At 43.3% G+C, this 25749-nt stretch overlaps 1 protein-coding gene across 1 annotated transcript; it reads right to left on the reverse strand.

Moving 5' to 3' along the window:
- On the reverse strand, nt 1-25073 carry LOC311046965 (nitric oxide synthase 1-like; the record flags this gene model as incomplete). The annotated part of the gene is made up of 27 exons (XM_084059545.1): nt 1-2293; nt 5368-5498; nt 6095-6289; nt 6692-6840; nt 7132-7250; nt 7440-7527; nt 9312-9522; nt 10116-10285; nt 10498-10691; nt 10875-10953; nt 11078-11213; nt 11354-11528; nt 11901-12008; nt 12106-12164; nt 12650-12754; nt 13756-13900; nt 15129-15217; nt 15369-15563; nt 16531-16632; nt 17677-17851; nt 18483-18622; nt 18715-18856; nt 21132-21223; nt 22696-22858; nt 23179-23321; nt 23732-23836; nt 24570-25073. The coding sequence occupies 27 exons, from the start codon at nt 25071-25073 to the stop codon at nt 1-3; spliced, it is 6207 nt and encodes a 2068-aa protein (XP_083915671.1).
- Between the last annotated feature and the right edge of the window lie 676 nt (nt 25074-25749).

Raw genomic sequence — 25749 nt, forward strand, 5'->3', positions numbered from 1 at the left:
TCAAATGTCCAACTCAGTAACGAGTAGCCACGCCCTTGTCTCTGGTCCCAGTTGGAAGAGGCCAGCCTCCGAAGGTGGTCGATATAGGGGGCAGGTGTTAATAATGTGTTCGGCAGACTGCTCAGGCTCGCCACACTCGCATGCTGCACTGTCTGTCAAGCCCCACTTCTTCATAGCTGATTTGAAGCAGCCGACTCCAGTGCGTAGGCGGTTCAGTAGGGTCCATTGCCGGCGTGGTAGGTCCGCTCCTTCAACACCACCTCCCGGGTCCCAGATGTAACTGTGGATATGGGAGGGCCCAGCAGACTCCCACTCCTGCCTCCAGGATGCTGCCATCCATGCATTTGTGGACAAGTCCTCCGGGATGGAGCGGAGCATCTCTTGTGCCGCCTTGTTGTAAGGGTGGCGGGACTTGAGTCTGTTTGGAGGCTTTATTTCCACAGTAGTGTTGTGCAGGATGTGCCAGTCATGTATTTGGGCTTTCCTTGCTAGCTTAATGGTTGCAGCCTCTCGTCGGAGGCCGGCCGGAGCAATTCCTGCAAGGACTGGCAGATAGGACACAGGAGTGGGCTTCAGGCAGCCTGTTATGATTCGGAGGGAGGTGTTGATTATGGTGTCTACCTTTTTGACATGTGGACTCCTACACCAGGCTGGGGCACAGTATTCAGCTACCGAGAAGACCAGGGCTTGGGTGGAAATTCTTAGCGTATTGACGGAAGCTCCCCAGGTCGTACCAGCGAGACGTCGGATGAGAGAGACCCTTGATGTTACCTTGGCCCTCACGTCTTCCAGATGTTGATTGAAGGACAGCGTTCTATCCAGACGTACCCCGAGGTATTTTGGGGCTTGTTGGCACTCTAGGCGCTTGTTGTCGACAAACACGTTAATTTCCCTTTTGGCTTCCCTGTTGTTGAGGTGGTATGCCGCCGACACCGTCTTGCCTGTGCTGAGCTGTAGGCGCCATCTGCGGAGGTAGGCAACCAAGATGCCCATGTCCTGGTTGAGACCATCTTCCATCGCCTTCCAGGTTGGTCGTCGTAGCATAATGGCCAGGTCATCTGCATACCCATACTTCCCCGATGTTGTCTCCGGTAGGTCGTAGATGTATATGTTAAACAGCATCGGGGAAAGGACAGAGCCCTGAGGGACGCCATTTCTCAACCTTCTGAGCCTGCTTCGCTGACCATCGCTGGTCCGTAGGATGAAGCTGCGGTTTGACAGCATCTCCATAATGAAGTTCACCATATGGCGATCTGGAATTGTCCTCAGAAGCTTTAGGTGGAGTCCACGGTGCCAGACGGTGTCATACGCGGCTGTCAGGTCCAGTAGCACAACCCCAGCTTTATCGTTGGCCTGGAAGCTGTCTTCAATGTCCTGCGTGAGCAGAGTCACCTGGTCCACTGTCGACCTGCCCCGGCGGAAACCAGCCTGTTCCCTCGGGAGTTGTGGGTCCACCACTGGCTCAATGCGGCTGTGGATCATTCTCTCCAGGATTTTAAATGGGACGCAGAGCAGCGAGATGGGTCTGTAGGCCTTGGGGTCTTCTGCAGGTTTGTTAGGCTTCAGCAGGGCTATGACAGACGCACGACGCCAGGTCTTAGGGAGCTTGGACCTCCGGAAGCAAGACGAGAAGAACGCACAGAGCCAGGCAGATGTAGTTGCACTCTGGTGGATCACAAACTCTGGGTGGATGTTATCGTGTCCTGGTGACTTGCCTTGCTTCAGTTTGCTAATGGCCTCTCTGAGCTCAGCTGTTATGAAGTCTCCTGAAAGGTTCGCATTGGCACTAGCCGCCCTGGAAAGGGAAGAAACCTCTCGTGTTGTCAGGCGGGCAAAGATCTTGTCTGCTCCAGGGAACTGGCCGTTCTTGAGGAGCTGAGACGCGATGGCATCTGCCGTCACCGGACATGTGGGGGGAGTTGTTTTTCTACCGGTCAGCTGGTTGATGGTCTGCCACGCTTTGCGGCTGGAGTGGGTGAAATCGACTGACTCGACGGTTTCAGTCCATCTAGCCTTACGGGTGGCGTCCAGCTTCTGTAGAAGTGCAGATGCCGTCACATCCACCTCTTCCCTCGAGCTAGCCTGCTGATGATCGAGCAGGAGGTGGCAGCATTCTTCATCCCATCCTGGGATATAGCTCTCGTTGAAGCCTCGTGGGATGGTTTTCTTTGCTGCCCTCAGTAGGACATTGCAGTAGGCAGTGTACGCACCATCCACATCAGGAGAATCGGGGTCCAGGAGACCGACTGTTCTTTTTTCGGTCTCTGCTGTGAATGACCGCCAGTTGGCCTTCCTAAAATTCCATTTTCACTACATTTGTGCAACACTATTGTATGATGAAGTAGAGCATAAATGTACGTAAAAAAACATTAAAAAGTTCAAATATGGAGATACAAGGTTTCTGCCGGACAGTGACAATATGAGGATTCATGTGCAGAGAAGATGTTAGTTGATCAGAAACATGTTTTTTTTTTCCCCCCCAAGAAGCATGGGAGTTGAAATGACACGACACATGTATGATCTAGGGGTGGGCCATATGACTTCATATCAATATCACCATTATTTATGACTTTATGACTTCGATTATGATTAATAATCATGCAATGCATTTGTGTACGCCACCATTGTAGGGGTTAACGGTGCACTTCACTCATGTTTAACCTTTCTTCATATCCTCACTAATGCTCATTTTGAGATGGTACCATTTTTTTGTCTAATCACTGTGTCTCAGAGGAGGGCTGTGGACCTAATGGTGCATGGTTGGTCATTTCAAACAATACTTAAAAGTTTCCGGGAAGAGAACGGCTGTATTTTTTTTTCTCGCTTGGATTCCCCATCGAGGATGTCACTGGAAGGCAGGTTTCTGAACTGTCCATAGCCCACCCATGAATGAGACGGAATTGAGTGAGTAGACGGACTTTGTGTCATGTTGATGTTAAAATGAGCATTAGTATGAAGATGAGGTTGAAAATGGGTAAAGTGTTAAACTATCTGGGGGGCTGACAAAAGCCTGAGTAGACGATAAAATGACCAAACCTATTTTTGAAAGTGAAATATCCCTTTAATACGTTAATCTATCATGCAAATGGTAACTGGTAAAAGGTCATTATGGAATCACATCTTGAATCTATGGTACTTGAGGTGTGCACTTTGAATAAAGTCTCTGCCACAGAATGTATACTATTCATACAGTTCGGTTCTTTGCTAGTTCGTAGTTTAATATTTGTGACGTGAGCCTGAGTTTAGCATCATGCCCTCTATGCAGCCTGTTACCCCGTCTGTTTGCCATGAGTTTTTTGTTGTTTGGCCTCTAAAGCCTTTGGGAACCTGCCTACTGTATGTTTTGCCAGTTTTTGGAAAAACCTTTGTTGTTGAATAAATATTTTAAGTTGAACCATGTCTGCCTTTAGTCATCCTGCGTGTGGTTCCATTTCCTCACTCACCTTAACTCATTGAGTGCCAGAATTTTTTATTTTTTTTAAACGTTTGGCAATTCTGGCACTCAATTTTACTACCTATGAGTATGTAAAAGAACAGAAACGAATAAACAAAAAATATTTAAAAATGATGTTGTCCCAGTGCCAGAGTTTTTTTCACAGAAAACAAAAAGTGCTTAGGAAGCGAGATACAGTCTTTTTCAGTTCTAAGTTAAACAAGGAGTGGATGGAGCTGCACACCTTCAGATGATGATATCTTGGGTTCTGAACATGTTTTTCAAAAAAAAAAAATTATGCTAATTTTTCAAAAACACGTCAAACACGTTAATGGCACGTTGAGCCATAGCGCTAAAAACATGTGAAACACGTTAATGGCACTCAGTGAGTTAACATGGACACAAGCCTCTGGCTTTTTGTGTCTCATCCATTTGGCGTGCTTTTAACTCAAGTTGCACTGCCTGTACCTTTAAAGATATTCAGTCAATCATTCTGTGTAAACATGCCGGATTAACTAGAAGCTCATTTCCATCCGTAATCCCCCACACTATTTGGCTTATGTGGACTCTGAACTGTCCAGGTTTTAAATGTGCTGTACAAATAGTGTTGTGCGTCAATTCATTATTAGCGAATGTGTGATTGTTATGTGGAGCTTAAGCAGACACAGGATCAGACAGTAGCTGAAGGTATCTGTAGAGCTTCAGACACAGGAGCAGACAATGGCTGAAGGTATCTGTAAAGCTTCAGACAGAGCAGACAGCAGGATGAAGATGGTACTGTGGCTGAGTGTGACCTCTCTGCTCACTGGTAAAGGCTAATTTATTCATCATTTATCCACTTGCCAACTAGAACATTATCTGCAGTATAGCATCACAACCATTTAAACGACTTTAACCTTTTATACTTTGGCTATTCAAAAATAGCAGATCTACAAGCTCATAGCACGGCACAATTCGTACACAATTGTGTACGATGCAACGCATTATTACAACAATGTGTTATCTTAACTTTACACGCGAGTACAAACAACAATAGTTTGTTTGTTGCTGTTGTCGTCTTCTTCGTCGGTCTCAACGCAGAGCGGCGGTGTGCTGGCTCCGGAAACAGGAAACCACACTACTACTTCTAGTTGCGCTACAGAAAAATAGTCCTTTGATTATAACGTCAGAAATCTAACATGAAATAAGTTCTCGAAAAATGACGGCCCCCTCACGCATTAGAAGGATTATATCTGACTAGAGTTTCATGGACGTGTTTTAAAAATAAGTCTAAGGTGGAGTTTGAAGATGAATGGGCTTAAATGGGCCTAAATCATTTTCACCGAACCAACATGGCAACCCTGTTTGCCATGTTGACATGGAGACCTATGGAGCTTTATGATTCGGTAGTGGGAAAGGCCTCACGTGATTGGCTCTCAGACCTCGGAAGTGCAGAATGCCAAAAATAAAGTTTGAGCATCTGTACAACCGATCTGCACGCGAGAAAACTGTTATTTTTTCTGGTCACAATGTTCATTGATCATTCTTTTTTTTTTTCAAAGACAAATCTTTTATTTATGAATACAAATCTTGTATTTACGAATACAAATCTTTATTTTTACAAATGTAAAATTTGTTCACAAATACAAGTTATTTTTACAAGTACAAAATAATATTGGCATTAATTTGAGCCCATAAAACAAGCACAGAAAAAGAAGGCAGTCGCTCGCTTTGACTCTAATCCTGATTCTTAGCACTGCAGGCTCTCTAATTCTATGGTTACACATGTCTACATTTTTTGGGGTTGAAACCATGGGTGACGTCTTATCTGTGTTTCCAACACTACAGGTCCTTCCTTCAGTGTAGAGCTTAACAAAAATAATAAACAAATAAACGTAGAAAATACTGGAGCTGCAGAACACACTGAAGACAAAGCAATGGCAGCAAGCACTCACTCGTCCGAGTCTTTAGAGTCTTTTTTGCTGTTCTCCTCAATGTTGGCAATGGATTGAGAACGCAGTCGGTTGGTGACCTCATTTGTGCGCAGTGTGACACCGAATATGTCCTCATGGTAGCGTCCATCATCCTGGTGGTGGGAGGTGGAGGTGCAGAGAGGGAGGAAAGGTGAATGACATGGTTGCTTTGAACTAGGTAAGAACTAGGTAAAAAAAAACACATTCGTTTTCAAATTACAATTCAATTGTTTCAGACTACCATTGTATATTATGATTCTGACTTGCTTTGACTGTAAAAAATACAAATAAATGTTCATAACCTCAGATGTTTGTATTTATTCTTCTTATTTATTCTTCCTTTCACCTTAAAATATCCGCACGGATACAGACATATGATGTCATGCACTATAATAATGTCAGCAGTGCACAAATAGCTTACAATCATATTTGTGTGTTCAATGTGAAGATAGAACTTCTGCCCTTTCCTCTAACTCTTTCCTTCCACAAAAACAAAAAAAGTACCAATGTACCAAATTGACAAGCCTGTAGTGTATTGAAGTGCTTGGCTAAGTGCTTGGTTAAGTGTGGACCCCCCATTCTCTTCCCTCATTGACGTAGAGAAGCCAGTGGGTGATAATGTGTTGACAGTGACGGCAGCCAGCATACGGTGGACATCTTTCATGCCTACATGATACATCATTGTGCAATAGAGTAATTCAAGCCTTACTCTGAGTTTGCTCATGAAGAAGCTGGCGTCCTCCAGGCTTATGTTACCCTGCACCTTGATGATCTCCTGGATCGTCTTCAGGACGTCATCCGCCATGGTCACGTCCCCGCACACGTAGATGTGTCCCCCCTCGTCCCTCAGGCAGTGGTACATCCTCTCTGACAGCTGCTCGCGCAGCACGTCCTGGACATATTTCTGACGGAGGTGGCAGGAGGTAACAGTGAGCGAGACAGAGTGCATGGGCATTAAGCGTGAGCAAAGAGAAAGGAGAGGAGATGACAGACAAGGCAAGAAAGATGAGGGGGAGTGGGGGACAAAGAGTGAGAATCAAACACAGTGAAGTGACTTTGCACCTTGCGTGGAGCTGTTCACTTTTGAGCTGAACATCTGCATTTTGTCTTTGGCACCTGGCACCACACAGTTAAAAAGAGATGAGGCCATTAAATGGAAAAAGATAAGGAATATCAACACTTGACTAACTCATATCTACTGTATGTGGGGATGCTGTGTCCTGTTCATACGAGTATGTTCTGTAGCATTTAGAGTATTCTAAAGATCTGTGACAAACGCAATCATCCGTTGAATTTGTTGTGGTACCTTTGGCATGCCGGGCTCTCTTGAGTAGGCTGTATGGAGTCCCTTGAACACCTTCTTGTTCAAGGCATCAACGGTCTCGTCCTTGTAGATGTGGTCCGTCTCAGACTGGCGGCAGCCAAACACCAGATACAGGGGACTCGTCTCAATCCCTGGGGAGGGGACATACCTTGACTTTACTTTGCTGAATGGTACAGCAACAATGAGTTAACTTACAGTGTCTTGTTTAACTATGGCCTGAGATTGTGCCTCAGATTTAATCAGAATACTATTGTTACACAATTATGCACACTGTAGCAGCACTTTGCACTTCATCTCGGGTATGATTTTAATCAACCACATCATGCATAGTGTTAAAATCATTTTACGATGTGGATTTCACATGAACCTCTCTGTGAGGTGACAATAGGTAGGACTAGTCTCTGAAAGTGCATCAGACCAACCCATTTTCCGCTCAAAGAGTTTCTGTTGCCAGAAGCTTCTGAAGGGAGCGATGCCTGTTCCTGGACCAATCAGGAAGCAGGGGGACTTGTTCTCCTTGGGAAGATGGAACGACGTCGCCCTAGAAGAATCAACATAACTGACTTTAACCAAATAAACCTTCAATTATTGATGATGCTAATGAATAAAATGAATCGGTTTAATTAACAGAACTGACTGAAATAGGAAATTAATTAATCACATAATGACAAACCACACAATACAGCACAAAATATATTGTTGGATATATTCTTAAGAGAAACAAGTTTACCCTCTGACGAAACACGGCACCATCTCGTCCTTCTTTATTCTGTTGAGCCAGGATGAACACACTCCATGGTGTTCGGGACCCTCTCCATCTGAATGACAGTTATCAAACGGGATATTTAGACTTCCTGACTCCTCCCATTTGCACCCTTTAAATGAGTGGTTCTCAAACTTTTTGACATCATTACGAAATGATATATTTGGTCATGGACCAGAAATATAGGTACATGTCCACATTTTCTCAAGATTGTTTTGAAAATAGCAGATCTACAAGTTCACAACGCGTCACACACGTTGTGAGCTTGTAGATGGGCTATTTTCAAATAGCCGATGCGGGTTAAACTGGTTAAACCAATTTTGCTGGGGTCACCCTGGAACACAGGTAGACTACCCACATTGCAATTTTCAATGTATCTGCGCTATAGAGGAAATAACTGTAATTCAACTAGTTATAGTCATCAGTGCACACTCATGGGCATGCACGCATAACTAATAAGAGGAAAGAGGGGAAAATTAAGACAATTTTTTGTTGCAGTGAGTTGCAGCTGGTGATGTTTGCACACTACTTGGTAGTCTAAGGGCTTGGAAGCTGTTAAGTACAACCTATTAGATGTATGCTGTAGATGTGAAAGCCTTGTCAAACCGTACTGTATGTGCTAACGTAAACATTTGAGAGAGAGCCAGCATAGAAAACACCATTTAGAACAAAGTGGTATGTACATACAGCACAGTGTTTTGGAGATAAAAACAAATATATATATATTATATATATTGGACCAAATCCTGCTGGCAAAACACAGTCAATAGAAATTCCCCAGATACTGTAGTTCCAATTTCAGGTCTCATGTTGGCCCTATGGATTAGACTGGTGTTGCCAAAATAACTTTCAAGCCTATAAGTCCTCTGAACCACCAGAATATTTCCTCAGACAGGCTGACTCAATTGACTTTTTCAGTCATCAGTGGCGACTTTCAAGCAGTGACATCAAAAGAACCACTGTGCGGGTACGAGGTACCCTGTCTGCCAGCAAAAAAAAATAAAAAATCAATCACTCATGATTTAAATTTAAATTATATTTTAAAAACTCTGCTCTATGCCATCGGCCGTGCTCGAGCTAAATTGTCTTGCTAATGGAATGTCAAGAATACAGCCATTTGAGGCCTCCCTGTAGGAACCTGACAGGGAGGCCAGACAAACAGAATTAATTGCTCCTCAAGGCCTTGAAAAAAAAAGCTAGAGCAAGCAAACTTCTTTAATGGGAACACCTAGCATCCCCTGTCAATCAGTCACAGTAAAAGGAATTTTACCTAAGTAGCACTTTAAATCAGAAGGAGGAGAGTGCTTGTATTTGAGTGACTCTTGAATGGATCACGGAGCCCCAGGTAAGCCTGTCATAATTATTACATAATCGCCTAATCGCTATTTTTTGCAAAATCGTCATAATCGTTTCATGTTGAAAAAGTTCATACTCTTTCCAATATTTTCAAAAATAGTGGAAATAGCAGATCTACAAGCTCACTACAGCTTGTAGATCGGCTATTTTGCATAGTAGGCCTACATTATTTATTTTCATTATTAGTATCGATCATTGTCAGTCTTTTCTTTGTATATTAGAGTTATTTGTCATATCTGGCCTGTGCAATTTTTGTTTACAAAGCCAAACGGAAATCGAGCGTTCCTGCAGCTGTCTGTTATAAAACTCCCTCCACCTCCCCAGCCTCCTCCAGTGGTGTGCCATCTAAGTTAAATGTATGATTCTGTGGGTTGCATGATGTTACATCTGTGTATTTGTATGACAATTCATCGTCCAGTAAAACGTCACGATCGTCGACAGCCCTATAGCTCCAGCATTGAGGCAGTGCGTACGGTATAGTACCTCGGGTTCGGTAGGAGACCACGGCCACGGTGAGGTGGACCTCATTGGGATGCGCGTCCAGTGAGGAGCTGATGGAGTAGTAGCGAGGCTGCAGCAGAGGCAGCTGAGTGAGCAGCAGGGTGGTTGGCATCTGAATGGACGGGAACTCCTCCAGCACCTCCACCAACGTGGAGTTGTTGTACCACTTCCACTGCTCATACTCCTGCAGGCCCTGGGGGGGTCAAGGAGGAAGGGGGATTGCAGAGGTGTCACTTGGTCTCACAGGTAGTGGTGGAAAAAGTACTCAACTTCTTTACTTAAGTAAAAGTACCAATACTGCAATATAGAAAATACTTTGTTACGTGTTAAGTAAAAGTCCAGAATTCTAAATTTACTTGAGTAAAAGTACAAAAGTATTGGCATCAAAATGTACTTAAAGTACCAAAAGTAAAAGTACTAAAATATTTGAAAATACAAGCTCACAACGCGTCGCGATGCGACGCGTTGTGTGCTTGTAGATCGGCTATTTTCAAATAGCCCAGGTATAAAATAGGGCTAAAGTGGTTAATGTATGTTTTATCAAAATCTTAAAAGCAACTAGTAACTGAAGTTTTCAAATAATTGTAGTGTAGTAATGTTGAACAAATTGTTGAACAAATTGCCAGCAGAATACAACAGAATAAACAACTTTTTCCTCACAAAAAAAGCTAAACCAAACAATTTGCCTATTTTCAAAACTTGCAGCAAGTTCAACACAAGAGCATGGCCCACGAGAGAGCACGGAGAAGGAGCGCTAATGATTGAGCTGAATGCTAAATGAATTACCTTACTGAGGAGCTCTAGTTTCTCCTTTTGTTTCTCATCGGTTGCCAGGTTAGCAAACTGCTGCAGCAGCACAGGGCTGGGCGGGGAGGTGATGTCCAGGAAGTCCTTGAAGGCTTGGAATATGGTGCAGGCAGGGATACGACTTTCCGGTGACCAGTTACTGATCGTACCTGTAGTGACAGAAGAACATGAAGGTAGTTTATTACACCAGTGGTTCTCAAAGTGGATTCCAGGGACTCTCTGGGTTCCTTTAGGGGTTCTAAATTGACCGTTACAAGTCTGTGACTCTGACAATGGAACTGAAAAAGAAAATCTGTACTTAAGTAGCACATGTAGCCTACTTAGTTACTTTACACCACTGCCAAACAGACACATTACCCACCCGAGGCAGTGTTCCTCTCCTCCACGAACTCCAATTGGAAGATTTGATCAGCGGGTGGACCATCCTCCAGCTTCTTTATGAGAGCTGTCACCAGGTCCACTTGGTTGCTAGCGAAGACGCCCACATGGTCACCGGGCAGGTATTTCAGGCCCTCGTGGTTATTTGTGTTGAGCCGAATAAACGCAGTGGTACGACTGTGAAAGAGTAAAGGGGTGAATAGTGACACACCATTTTCAGTCCCTTCCAGATTGCTATAATGCGCTATTTGATAAATAATGTTTCACAATTTGCTGTTTAGCGTAACCAACTCAATTTCTTCTTTTGTTTTCACATCATGAAAATGTTTAAATCCCAGTCCCATGAAACCATAAACTTACTCAGATTTAGGACTTTGCAAATTTAGAGATTCCACCATCTTGGCGCCGTACACCTTCTTCTTGTGAATTGCGTACAATGCTGTTGGCAGTCACATTCACAGTTATCACATTAAGCCTTGTATTCTAACCTCAAGATTTCTTTGCCTGAAAATCGAGTAATCAATGGTGTATAGTGGTTTTGTCATCACTGGGCCAGTGAGTACCTTCCGTGAGGACCGGGGCCTCTTTGACGTAGGTCAGGCGGTACTTGCTCTTCTTCCAGCTGCGGTCATTGACGATCAAGGAGTTGTTTGCTTGGTCCATGTTCACGTCTCCGACACAGAACACCTCACAGGCCGCCTTTGACATGCAACAAAAGTAAGCCATGGAAAAGATGAGTGCACTGTAAAAAAATATGTGTAAAAACACAGAACTTCCCCACGACCGTAATCAGCATAAAGACCTGAAGCCCAAAGGGCGACTGTGTGTAAGGCACCGACCTTAAAAACGTTCTTGGCCCAGGTTCTGAAGGACTCCTCCTGGCCAGACAGCTCGTCCCCCTCTCCCATTTTTAGGATGCGCTCGCCCCCCAGTTCTTCAAACAGAGTGTCAACAGTGTGGGCAAAGGCACAGAAGTGTGGATAGGCCCTAGAGCCAAGGCCAAACACTGAGTACCTACAAAGAGGAAGAAAGACTGAAGATCAGTGGTGACTGGGGCTAGAGAAATGGCCCTCAAGTCGGCCCTTTTTAAACAGTGCAATCTTTTTTTTTTTTTGTGATTTTCGTTTTTTTTCCATATTTACACAGTTTGAATGTTGAAGAAGGTTTTAATTCCAACAGAACTGTTTTAGGGTCATTAAATGGTTAAAATTGGGATTGTGGGTTAGAGGTGTGTTTTTTTCTGAGATAATTCCATGTCCTAGAGAAATGTAGGACATGGAATCACACTCTGAGAGTGGTGCGATGCGGTGCGCACTACAAATATACCAAACCTATGAGTCAACCTATGACCTATTGAGGTCCATGCATGATTTCTGTTTTGATTACCTGACATTGGCGAAGGGTCCGGTACTTCCGAACATACCTGCCTCGTCACTGGAGGACTTTCGAGGGTCCGAGTGGGAGGAGACACTGTTGAAACGCACCTTGTAGGACCTAGAAGACAGGTGGAAACACAGAAACAAGAGGTTGGAAACTGAACTGAAAGCTTGAAACTCCACATACCAACTACTGCCCACACAGTTCAACTCACTTCACTTCTTCTGTGTCAAGTGTTGGGCAGCTCAGCTCCATCAAGCCAGCTCCAAATTTCTACAAAGATGCAAACGACAGGTTGTTTTTGATACAAATGCATAATCAATGTGTTGTATGAATCCTGAGGTATGTTGGTGTGGTTTGTTAAACATGCATGCAAATATTCAGTGGTGGACAAAGCTTTATTAACATGCTTGTTAACAGTGCAGGTCGTACAGTCAAATGTTATGCTAGATGTTATCCTTCCTAGAATTAGAATTGAGTCAAAAGTACAATATTTGTCTTTGAAATAGGCTACAGTGATGTATCCAAAATACAAATACTCATGTAAAAAATAAAAAAAACTTACTGTAAGTAGGCCTACAGTACTCAAGTAAATATACGTTGCTATTGTCCACCACTGCAAATTTACGCACGCACGCAGGCACACACACACACACACACACACACACACACACACACACACACACACACACACACACACACACACACACACACACACACACACACACACACACACACACACACACACACACACACACCTCTCCATTTTCTGGTGGATCTCCGTTGCCAAAGGTACTGGTCACCACTAACACCAATGTCTCATGCTCCAGGTGCACCATGTCATATTCTTCCATGGACATTACCTGCAGACAACAGAAGAAGAAAAAAGCTCTTTACATATTTGAAAAAATGTAATTGCAGAAAAAAGGGTTGTAGGGTCCCTCAAAGATAACACATGAATATAATATGATAATCAACAAAACGGCTATTTTCTGCAAAGGCTAGGTTTGGTGTAGGGGGGAAAAGCTGACAAAGTACAAGTTTTCTAAGTATTGAGGGTTTAAATGGTTGACTGTCTGAAAATACACATTAACATGAATCAAACACAACGCTACACATTGACAGTGCTGTCAAACAAGTCTATGAAGCTATCTATGAAATCTATGAAAAAGTTGAATCTGCAACACTTTGTTGCAGAGCGTCTTCGTTGAAGACCACCGCACAATGCTGTAATGAACACTCTGCCCAGGCAACAAGTTGATAATGTACTCGCTGCTTCCATATAATTAATTAGCACTCAGCACTATAATGTCAGTGTGCCACACAATCAGTGTGAAGAGACAACTATCCTCATCTACATGACAAGCAGGAATGGCCCCAGGCATTCTCATCTGTCCCTGAACCAGAACCACACACACGCGTACACACTCATGCATGCAACACAATCGCTTGTTGCATGATTGATCACATTGGGAACAAGGAAAATGAAGCAAAATGTCCTGGAGCCAAAACACTACATGATTGAGAGAGCTACTCATGTTATTATTCTTCGTCCAAAGTCATTTACACCGCCAGGGGTGCTTTCAGATCTCATCTTAAACTACAGCTCAATGCCTGGCTGGATGAATCTCAATTCAGACGCGCCGCACTTTCATGCATGTGAGCAGAAGAAAATGTGACAAAAGCCTTATTTGCTTCCTCTCTGCCCTTTATTCATTCTACTTGCTGGGCCATGTCGGATTCAGGACCAGGTCTGGGCCCTGGGGCTGGGCCCAGACCGAGATCCAACTGCTCCCCTTCCCATCAGACAACAGCACAAATACAGGTAGACATTACCCATCTCTCTTGAGTATTCTAATGGTACCTTTGCGTCAAAAGCGTGATTGAAGATTTGACAGAGGGTTTTGGCGTAGTCTTGGGACTTGCCCGTCTCAGTGGCATACAATATGGAGGCCTTGACTCTCTTGGCCATTGCTTTACCAAATAACCTGTTTGCGAACTGCACAGCCCTGCAGAGAAGGGGAGAGAGAGACAGAGAGGAAGGGGGAGTATAGAATGATAGATGGAAAAAAGTATAGAAATAGATTAAAGTCAAGTCAATTTTATTTATATAGCACCAAATCACAACGAAAGCTCTCATGATGACGCTTTACAAAGAGCAGGCCTAAACCATACTCTTTAATTTACATGAACCCCACAATTACAGCATGAGCGAGCAAAGAAAAACTCCCCTGTAGTGAATGAATGTGAGGGGAAAAAACTGATGAGAAACTGCATCATTGAAGAACTAGAAATGTGAGAGCGAACACAACCGCCCCGGTCATGGCAAAAGCCTTGGCAAAAGTCTGGCTTCATGGCTTTAACCCATTGAGACCTGAAGCCGATTCTACAAATGTCTTCTAAATTCTAACTGTTTTTTTGAAAAAACTAATGTTACTATGTCAGTGGTTCTCAATCGTTTTAAAATATTTTGTTCAAGGGACCCCCAGAAGCAAAGATTTGAGTTACAAATGTTCGCTTTAAAAAATATATATTCAAAGATTTGCACACATTTTCACGATTTCTCAAAAATAGCAGATCTACAAGCTCATAGCGTGGCACTCGGTATTGCGCTATGAGCTTGTATATCTGCTATTTTTTAATAGCCAAAGTGTAAAATGATGCTTTTTAGGTCAAATCTAAAAATGACACAGATGCTTCTCCCGGTCATGTGATTCATTTCAGCAGACACTGCAGATCAAGTCAAATGTAGCGGATGGATGGCACAGTAGCTACAGACATACTTGGGGGGGGGGGGGGCGCAATGTTAAGTCAACCTGTTTATACCCCCCAAAGATGTCCGCCGCTACCAAATGACACTTGTTGACGCCCCCTTCAGTTTTTTTGGCACGCTCTATAGGTAAGAGCAATACTAAAAAGGTGGGTCTCAAGATTTCTTTCAAAAATGTCAACTGATTCAGTGAATCAGTTGACATAAAGTTGAATTCTCCACTGAATAAATAGGTGTGAATCAGAATCAGAATCAGAACAGAATGTGTGCTCAGTGGCAAAGATTTCAGCACTTGTGCAGGTGAGCCCAAAGTTTGTTATTTCGGTCATGGTTGATGACGGAATGAAATGGCTTGGTATTCACATCATGTAAACCATGCAAGTAAATAAACACAAATCAAACTTTGCATCCGATATAAATACACTTTTATATTTTTGCCGTGGCTTATCAAAAGAGTGCATTCTTACTTGGCCAGTTTCTTAAATCCAATGGCTTTCTTTTTGGTGGGTGTTCCGTTGTTCGCTGCCTTCCACACATAGTCTTTCCAGGCATCTGTCTGTTTCAGATAAGGAGAAGGCACAGAGACACTGGTGTGAAGCTTAACTAGGTATCTAGTACTGCACATGAAAAAAACACCCTGTACATGTACTGTAGCATGACAAATCATCCATCCCTCATGACTATACTGTCTGTTTGCATTCCCTCACCTGGTACTCGAAGGAGGGAGTAAGGTGATAGTTTAGCATCTCCTGGCCGAACACTGGTGTGATGCTCCCCGACATGGGGGGCACGACCCACACCCAGTCTGCAGGACAGCCTCCCCGGAGCTTGTGCTCATTGTCCATGTGTTTCATGAAGGTCTCCGCAGCTGTGTGGTGGTCTACTATCGTCACTTTGGATATCTGGAGACAGAGGGCAGCAGGGATGTCATGTATGATTGTTGACTGTCAGAGAGCTCTCAGCTGAATGATTCATCAGAAGAGATTATTACATCTGCCAATGTTACGTATCGTTAGCCTCATAGCATTTTCCATTTTCCGTTTTCAGGGAACAAATAAAAAATCACTTTCTGCCTAAGTCATCTAGGTGACTTAGGCAATCATGAGTAAAAAACACATCTTGCCTAAGTCATGTTTACTGCCTTTATTTATATCTGCCTAACTCTACTCTCCTACCACTGCTGATTCATTCTGCCTTATTGCCAATGTTCTCAGACAGATCAGAATTCTTGTTAAACTCAAAAACTAATTTAGCCCAAGTAAAAAAGTTTACTTAAAAGCACTTTCTGCTTAAGTCATTTTGGAATGTAACAAGCGTTCTGATTGGCTTAGGACATAGGCAATAAGTCACAATGATGCAGCAGCGATAGGAGAGTAGCGCTCGGCAAAAATGTCAATTTGACCAAAAAGTGACATAGGCAATTATGCTATGAGGCTAATGTTATGTATTCTATATTCTGAGAGCATGTGTATGTGCTGCTGACACTTGTCAACTTGTGAATTTATAAATTGTTCTCCACTAGCTGGAATTCGCCTCTGAACTGTATTTGTACTGTGTTGCACCACGGGAATCAGGCAATGTTATGTTGACCAAAGACATAAATGATGTGTAGCCGGTGAGCAAAGTTCAGGCAGAGACACTGGAGTGGGTTACGTGCCTCCTCTGTGGGTTATATAACTGTAACGGGGGTGGGGGCTTTATCTCCGTGCTCTGAAATGGCTGTCTTCTAATTATGTTGAGCAGGGAGTAATATGTACAGTAGCAGAGCCTGAATGACAAGATCAAATATAATACTGACACCTGTGTTTACACTATAAATGCTACAAATACCGCATTCAAATCTCATCAGTTGAATGAAGAGGAGCCCACCTGGAAACTGTAGAGAACAGCAATGTTGATCTCCACCAGCGCTGTGTCCTTCCATAGGGAAGAGATCTTCCTGATGTCCAAGCCCATCCTCATACCTACTTCCTACATGGCAAGGAACGTAAGGACAGCATTATTTCATTGCAGACGTAATATGACAATGACACAGTATGATGTTCTGTAGTATTCTGAGGGTTGCGAGATGGCCATCATAGTTTGCATTAAGGCCTTTGTAGAATCTGTCACTACTTGAGGTGAAGGTGTTAGGTGTGATTAGAATAATAGGAAAAGCATCAAACTCCAGATAAAAGATTTCCCCCTTGCAATTATGGCTATGCAACATGCAAATGTGTTGGGTCTCCTGACTCTTGCCAGTACTGCTGTTTTCACAGCAGAACTGGCCACAGTTATGAAAATAAATTGCCTCCAACACAAAGTCATGCTGCATTGCTCTAAAATCCTTTACAGTATGTGAGCACACTGTAATGCGTGTCCTAGCTAACATGCTGTAGTCTAGTGTGCTATGACTCATGTGCCCTGACTAATATACTTTGCTATTTTGATTACTATTGTTGCTATTCTTTATTACTGTATTTCTTTAATTGTTGCTATTGCTGTAACAATGTTGAGGAACCAAAACCAAATAATTTTACTCTTCTGTACTCGTTAATAAGATGTAAAAATATTTGTATTTTTAAGATTTGAATAATAAGAATGCATATGATTTGGTCAGAATTTATTGAGAGGATAGCCCCTTGAGATGAAGCATCTCATTTTAGAGGGGGTCCTAAATTTAGATTAGTGTAAGGCATTCATGTGTGGAGTTGTTAAAATCATAAAAATACCATCCACGGCACGTCGAACACATTGGCTTTGAAAATGAAGAGTACCTTGGTCTTACATGGCTTACTGGCACTAATTGCAACTCAATCAATTAATTTCTTAGTTGTACTGTTATATTCTTCAAAAGAGGGTTATTATTAATTCATAGCATCATGTGCTACTGTAGCTGTGGTTTTCTATTGCAGTTTTGCTAAGCAAAATGTTGTAGATGGGTAAAGGGGGGCATTTGGATTTACAGTAGAAATCAGGGAAAGGAGGTGCTGAAGCCAAAACAGTTTGAGAATGATTGTTATACACAAACATTACCTCCAAAATATTATAACGTGAGCTGTCACAGAAGTCCCTCGCACCAATCTCTGATCCCATGTACCAGCCGCTGAAGGGGCAGGCAGTGAACTGAATTCCCCCAACATCCAGCATCATGTTGGACACTGCTGGTAGAACGAACCATTTCAGGGCCAGCTCCTTAAACCACTCAAACCTGGGCAAGGAAACAACGTTTATTCAACATACTGTACCTGAATAAAGGGTTTTGTGACATGCAACTCAATCCAATACAATACAGTGTTGTCTCACAAATTCCCAGGCCCAGAGATAAAAAACAGTGAAAGGCATTAAGTTCAATCTATGAGTGTTCCTTCAGTGAATATACAATATACATTTCTTACCCTGCAAACCTAGAATAGGGCATCCATGCTTTTAGCTCCTCCAGATTTTACTATTGTAATGCACTTTATTCACTTATCAGCAAGTGCAATTATACAAAGACTGCAACTGATACAAAACGCTGCTGCCAGGCCTTTTACACACACTAAGATAAATGCGTAACAACGAAAATCGCCTATTTTACTAGCTCCAAAGTTTTTGTTCCACTAATCCTCATTATGCAGTGTCCTGATGCTCATTCAGTGCATGTTTGAGTGTCAGGACACTGCATAATGAGGACTAGTGAAAAAAAAAAAAGCCAAAATAGCAGATTTACAAGCTCATAGAGCTTGTACAGTATATCTGCTATTTTTGAATAGCCAAAGAAATCTTAAAATGATACAGATGTGTTCAAGGTCTTAATGGCTTAAGAGTGAAGCACATGTTTGAACATTCTTTAAACTCACCTGGGGTGTATGATGTCCACCTCCAGGATGTCCTCTGGAGGGATCTCATACATCTCCGGATCTTGCCCGTTGGCTTGCAGAAGGAGGGGCAGGACGTCAAATTTCCCCATTGGGGGCTTCCATCCCTGCTGGATGCAGAGCTAAGGACAGAGACCAAAAGGGAAGTGATCGGACGACATTGATAAAAAATATGTTTTATTGCAACTTCACTGCAACTACCCATCATTCCTACCTCAGTGAACTCTACACTGGCAGGATCTCCAATGATCTTTCCATCAGGCAACTTGTAGCCTGCGTACTTTACTAGCTGACCGTTCCATACCCGGAAGTCATGTAGACCATCTGTCCTCTGAGGAAATATGGTAATAGCTGACCTGCACACACACACACACACACACACACACACACACACACACACACACACACACACACACACACACATTAGCATGTTGATATCTGAACATGATATACTACTGTAGATTAGATTTTTGCTAGCTAGGGATTTTCACATTGCAAAGAAAATAAAACATACTCTCTCGCCATGCCTTTCGGCCTGGCGGAGATAATAATAGCTCTGTAGCTCTGGTCCATAGCGTTCTCCTTAGCGCTATGGACCAGAGCAAATAGATAACCGACATACCATATCTGAGCGTGTTTGATGGCATTGCAGATCGTAAAAAAACAAAGAACAGCTGGTGTGAGGGCAGTGGTGACATGCAGCACCAAACAACTTCTAGAAATCTCTTAGCTCGACTCGAGACACTGTAAAATGTTAATTTAACTCTGACAGTGTGCAAAGGAGAGTGTGCCAAACGGACCCTTACGGTAAAAAATCACACCCTGTGTGAAGGAAGCGGTGCCTTTGGGGCGGGGCTTAACTCATTTCAGTTCGTCCCTATTGGTGGTCTGAGTCCACTTACCAAATTTGTACTTGGTAGCATGCTGCAAACTGGAATGATGGCTGTTTAAAGCCCAGCCAATGGGCAGACAGAGGGGGCGGGGCTTAGGTAATTACAGTTCGTCCCTATTGGTGGTTTTAGTGCATGTACAAAATTTGTACTCCGTAGCATGCTGCGAACTTGAGTTATGGCTGTTTAAAGGCCAGCCAATGGGAAGACAGAGGGGGCGGGGCTGCAGCAATTCATGCTCGTCCCTATTGATGGTCTAAGTCCACATACCAAATTTGGACTTGGTGGCATGCTGCAAACTGGAGTTATAGCTGTTTAAAATCCCGTGCCCTAAACGGGCGGACGGACATAACAGACGCTGGGGGTCCCTGGACCCCGCTTTGATAACTTCAGCAATTCATGCTCGTCCCTATTGATGGTCTAAGTGCACATACCAAATTTGGACTTGGTGGCATGCTGCAAACTGGAGTTATAGCTGTTTCAAATCCCGTGCCCTAAACGGGTGGACGGACATAACAGACGCTGGGGGTCCCTGGACCCCGCTTTGATAACTTCAGCAATTCATGCTCGTCCCTATTGGTGGTCTAAGTGCACATACCAAATGTGGACTTGGTGGCATGCTGCAAACTGGAGTTATAGCTGTTTCAAATCCCGTGCCCTAAACGGGTGGACGGACATAACAGACGCTGGGGGTCCCTGGACCCCGCTTTGATAACTTCAGCAATTCATGCTCGTCCCTATTGGTGGTCTAAGTGCACATACCAAATGTGGACTTGGTGGCATGCTGCAAACTGGAGTTATAGCTGTTTCAAATCCCGTGCCCTAAACGGGTGGACGGACATAACAGACGCTGGGGGTCCCTGGACCCCGCTTTGATAACTTCAGCAATTCATGCTCGTCCCTATTGGTGGTCTAAGTGCACATGCCAAATGTGGACTTGGTGGCATGCTGCAAACTGGAGTTATAGCTGTTTCAAATCCCGTGCCCTAAACGGGTGGACGGACATAACAGACGCTGGGGGTCCCTGGACCCCGCTTTGCTAACTTCAACAATTCAAGCTCGTCCCTATTGGTGGTCTAAGTGCACATACCAAATGTGAACTTGGTGGCATGCTGCAAACTGGAGTTATAGCTGTTTCAAATCCCGTGCTCATCATCCCGTGCTGATACGGACGGACGGACATACGGACAAAGTCAAGCTTAGAGCGGTTGGCACCGCTAAAAATTAAAAAGATCTATGGCAGAACCAAGTATGGCTGTCAAAGCTCTAAGCTTTAGAATGTTTTTGCAAAACATCTTTTCAACTTTCACATACTATGCTACTGACCGAATCAAACCTGGCAAAAGTAGTGACAGACGTGCTAGCTACAGCACAGTAGCCCCCATCAACATACTGTAGATATCAGGGATATCACGTGCAGTAATGACCCTGTCAGCCAGTAGTGTAAATGTGAGGTGTCACCGGTGGGCGAGCCAACACTGTCTGCGGGTGTGCCAAGCGTGACTGCTCGCTAGCGGGGTGTGTTGCCAAGCCAGCGAACAATGGTTAGTACACAAAGAGACTGACACATGGGAGAGGCAATACACAGTGTCAGAGAAAGCGCTAAGAGACGGTGCACACGCTGACAGATGGACAGTGGGTTGAGAGAGGGTAGTGACAGAGAGGAGTTGATGAGATACTATACATGGAATGACAGATGGGAAAAAGGGAGATGTATAAAGCATTACTAAAGGATTCCCACCTAATGTTTCCTTTATTGGTGGCATATTTGACGTGATTGCAGATGTAGTTGGACATTTCATGAGGAGTTGTGCAGTCCCTAGCGTCAAACACCTGAAAAACAAATGTCATGATGAAGCACAAACTCTGGAGCAGCTCAAATCTGGTTAAAACACAGCAGAAATATATCATTGGGTATGAACTGAATTGGTTCAACTTTTTATTTTACTTTTATGTGTGACTGTGTTGGGTCATCAGCCATGTGATGTGTACAACACTAGTCTAAAGTCTACTATAGCATCGAGTTAATTTTAAGGAAAGAGCGTTATGAATTCATGAAATCTTTAGACAGCTTCACAAAAAATAACAGTGATTTAATAGATACAGAGTATCTATACTCTATAAGTATCTATAAGTGCCCTACTTCCACGTTCACAGCCACCTAATTGCTGGGGGACCCGATAACGCTTATTGTTATAGATACCATTCAATCCACCGTAACACAAAAAAACGTGCCACAGAGGCACGATTGGTTACCTCCTCTGGCTTTTTGACACAGAAGCAGAGCACATGCTATTTGAAATGGCCATTCTATACTGTTCTAAATCTATGGTTGATCGCAGTACGGTAGCTTTTGACCAATATCTCTAGAATGACTACAACCAACCAACCAACCAAGCACAGATGGAGCGCACAGTTGAATTGTAGGCTACTGTAGTTTGTGTAGTAGCCTGGAAACAAAAAGAGTGGGCACCTCGATGTAAAATTGGCTATTTTGTCCAAAATAATACAATATTTGAAAAATGGTCTGAAGTAATGTAAAATATACTTGATGTGACACATACACGGTACATCATTATCAGACTTAATTTTATCATTCAACTTCTTGTTTATGGCCCAAAATGACTGGATATACAGGTTTTGTAGCAATGTGTAGCAATTGTAGAAATATTAGACCTTAGTTGTCGAATGTTTAAGCATATTCTAATCATGAATACTTTACATTATGTAAAAAATATTGTCCAAATATTTACTTTTCAACATTTTGGACAAAACACTCTTCCTTAGTGCCCACTCTTCCTGTTACCAGTGGTGGAAAAAGTACTCATAGTTTTTTACTTAAGTAAAAGTATCAATCCTGCAATGTAGAAGTACTACGTTAGAAGTACAAATCCGGAATTCAGAATGTTCTTGAGTTAAAGTACAAAAGTATTGGTATCAAAATGTACTTAAAGTACCAAAAGTTAAAGTACTAAACTTTTGAAAATAGCAGATCTACAAGCTCACAACGTGTCGCGATGCGACACGTTGTGAGCTTGTAGATCAGCTATTTTCAAATAGCCTAGGTATAAAATAAGGCTAAAGTGGTTAATGTATGTTTCATAATGTAATCATTTATATCTGCAAAGTTACTAGTAATTAAAGTCTACAAATAATTGTAGTGGAGTAAAAGTACAATATTTGCCTCTGAGATGTAATTTTAAATACTCCATTAAAGTAAAAGTACCTCAAAATTGTACTTAAGTACAATACTTGAGTAAATTGACTAGTTACTTTACACCACTGCCTGTTACCAGTAGCCCCACCTGTAATTTGGACCACTGAATCCTCCCGATGCAGCGGGCAGAATTTCTCCAGGCTTGCTTGGCACCATAAATGAGCTCAGTGCTCTTCAGTTGGTAGGTTCCCGTATCCCCAATCTCCTTGATCACCTCCTCCAGTCTTTCCACATGGGGCTTGGAGCCAGCCCTGAACCCAGCACAGTCACACCATGGAAGTCATAGAAAATCAGTTACAAGTCATTCAAAGTGATAGAAAATCAAAGCGAACCTTTTGAACTCAAATCTTTGCTTCTGGGGGTCCCTGGAACAAATATTTTGAGATGGGGGTCGGCGGCCAAATACATATAATTGTGGGGGTCCTTGACATGAAAGAATTTGAGCGCCACTGATATAGAAACATACGTTTTTTCAGAATACTGTTGGGATTTAGAAAACATTTGTAGAATCGGCTTCAGGTCTTAATGGGCTAATGGAGAGGTAGATTGGTCTATGAAGCTGTGTGCTTGCCTTTTAATGGAGGTGAAGTATTCGTTTATGAAGTCAGTGGCCAGCGGGATCACCTCGTCTTGGGTTCGCATGCGGAGACAGTAACTTTGCCGTTGGGGCATCATCTTTGAACCCCAACACACCTCCTTGGCGCATACAGGCATCTGGAGAGAGACATCACATTACACATGATGACTATTCCTTCTTTCATAGACATCACATTACACATGATGACTATTCCTTCTTTCATAGATTACAGAGGTGCCTATTCTGTCTTTCATAGAGAAATACATTACACACAATACACACAATGACTATTCTTTCTTTTATAGAGAGCAGTGGTGGAAAAAGTACTTAAAAGTGAAAATATCAATACAACATTGTAAAAAATTAATAAGTAAAGGTTTTGTACTTTTAATCAAAATTCACTTGAGTGAAAGTACAAACGTTTTGGCATCAAAATATGTGCCAAAAGTAAAAAGTATTCATTATGCAGAATGGGTAGGCCACCCAACCTATAGAAAGATATGCACCCGGTAACAATGTTGCTTTGTAGTTTGTAGCATAATCTCACCTCGGTGCACTTCTGGTGGAGGTTATCATTGTACACGTTGCCAGTTTCCAAGTTCTTGACCATCAGGAACTTTGGGCCTTTGATTTCTGGACCGTGACCTGGAAGCTGCGGGGAGGAACAGAGACATGTGACAGTGAGTCGCTCCAACAAGGGGATTGTAGAGGCCTTATCTACTCATCTAACTCAAACTTTATTGTAACATAATATTTACTGGTAAAAGTGGGTGAAATAGGGTTTGTGCAGGCTCTCAATATGCAGTAATGGGGGGGGGTTATAAAAGAAACAAAGAGGAAACAAAGTGCATTAAATAGAAGCAAGATTAAAATCAGTGTCATGTGGATTAAAAGTAATTTTACAAACCACTATGCTTGCAGATATGATCAAAGACCATTGTGTCATAAAGAGGGGCCATAATACTCAGGCAACCATATGTGGACAATAACCACACAAGTAAAAGGGAAAAGTGTGACAGAAAGGGAAATGGAAGGTACATTTAAATATGAGTTCATAGGGTTTCATAGAAATAAAAAAGTGCCATAAAAAATAATAAACTATAACAGATGGTTTGTCTGTCTGTCTCCTTGAGTCTTATTCAGCGACAATGAAACAGTAGGGAGAAGGAGACGGGAACGGGAACTGTCTGGCACGGTAGCCTGTTCTCTGATCCTGAATGGATCATCAAAGGTGTCAGAGAACTCGAGGACTGATAGGACTGACTGAACATTCTGCACTTCTCCAGGCAGCTCAAGGCACAATAGTCCCTTGTTGAGGTGATAAAATGGCCTTCTCAACCAGAGTTACTTGCCAGAAACAGAAAGTTTATCATTTAGTTTCCTACCATGTCGTTCTCAGCAGGAGGATCGGTGTGCTCTGTTGGCGTGGGTTCCTTCTTTGGTTCCTCACCTGCGCCGGCATCATTATCCAACACCTGCGGGGGAGGCGTGTCGTTTCCCACACCAAGGTCCCTGAAAGTCAAACACAGGCTCCTCAGCAGCTCATTGTTGTCCTCCACCCCGTTGACCAGCACCCCGCGGCCACCCGCATCCCTCATCAGGATCAACACGGCGTGGCTCTCGGTCGATACGTTCTTCAGGGTCTCCAGCGCCCGCTCGTAGGACAGGTCCACCAGGGGCTTGTTGTTGACGGCCAGGACGATGTCTCCCACCTGCACCAGGCCACATTCCTCGGCTACACCGCCACGGATCAGGTCCGACACGACGATGGGCGGCTTGGACACCCTCTGTTTGAGCAGGAAGCCCAGGCCGCCCACTTTCCTCTTGAACAGGCGCACCGAGATGATGTTGGGTTGCAGCCGACAGACTGTAGGCTCCGACTTATGCATGGTGCCGGTGTGTGCTCTGATGTGTGTATGTAAGTGCGGAGATTGTGCGTCCCCAGGGATATGGCTCTGTAGGAAGAGGAGGGGGAGAAGAGTATTAGTTTTGGAGGAAATTGCCTTTACAGGATTATTTGTTTACAAAGTGCTGATTTATCATCAGCTAAAAAGGGCATGCGAGTCAAAGCCTGATTAATGCTCAGTTGCGCATCATGTCCCTCACCGGAAATGGCAGATCTACAAGCTCACAACGTGTCCCAGTGCATTTGTTGGGAGCTTGAAGGTTGGCTATTTTTGGTGCAGGACACCGGCGCACAACTAAATAAGGCATCACTCAGACTGCTTTCAGAAGGGGTGATAATACCAGGTCATGAAGATGTATTGGAGACCGATGAGGAATATTGTCATGATCTATTTGATGCCCCCTGTGGGCCTTTATTTTTGTCTCGACATCTGTACCACAGTGTCCAGAATAGGGCCTGGATCAATCTTAAAGGGCAAGACCACTTTGGTAGAGGTTTTGGTTGTGTAGTTACCTTGTCATGATGTAACTCCAAAGGTGGTCAAGAAATCTAAAATAATTGCTCATTGATTTTATTCAGGAGCCGATTACAGTAAAGAGTAGGCAATATTCAGAGGCTTAACCAAGGTGTTACTTCTCTAGTTCCACTGGCAAAAAAAG

The sequence above is a fragment of the Gymnoscopelus microlampas genome (assembly GCF_963454915.1).
Source record: "Gymnoscopelus microlampas genome assembly, chromosome: 6".
Lineage (NCBI taxonomy): Eukaryota > Metazoa > Chordata > Actinopteri > Myctophiformes > Myctophidae > Gymnoscopelus > Gymnoscopelus microlampas.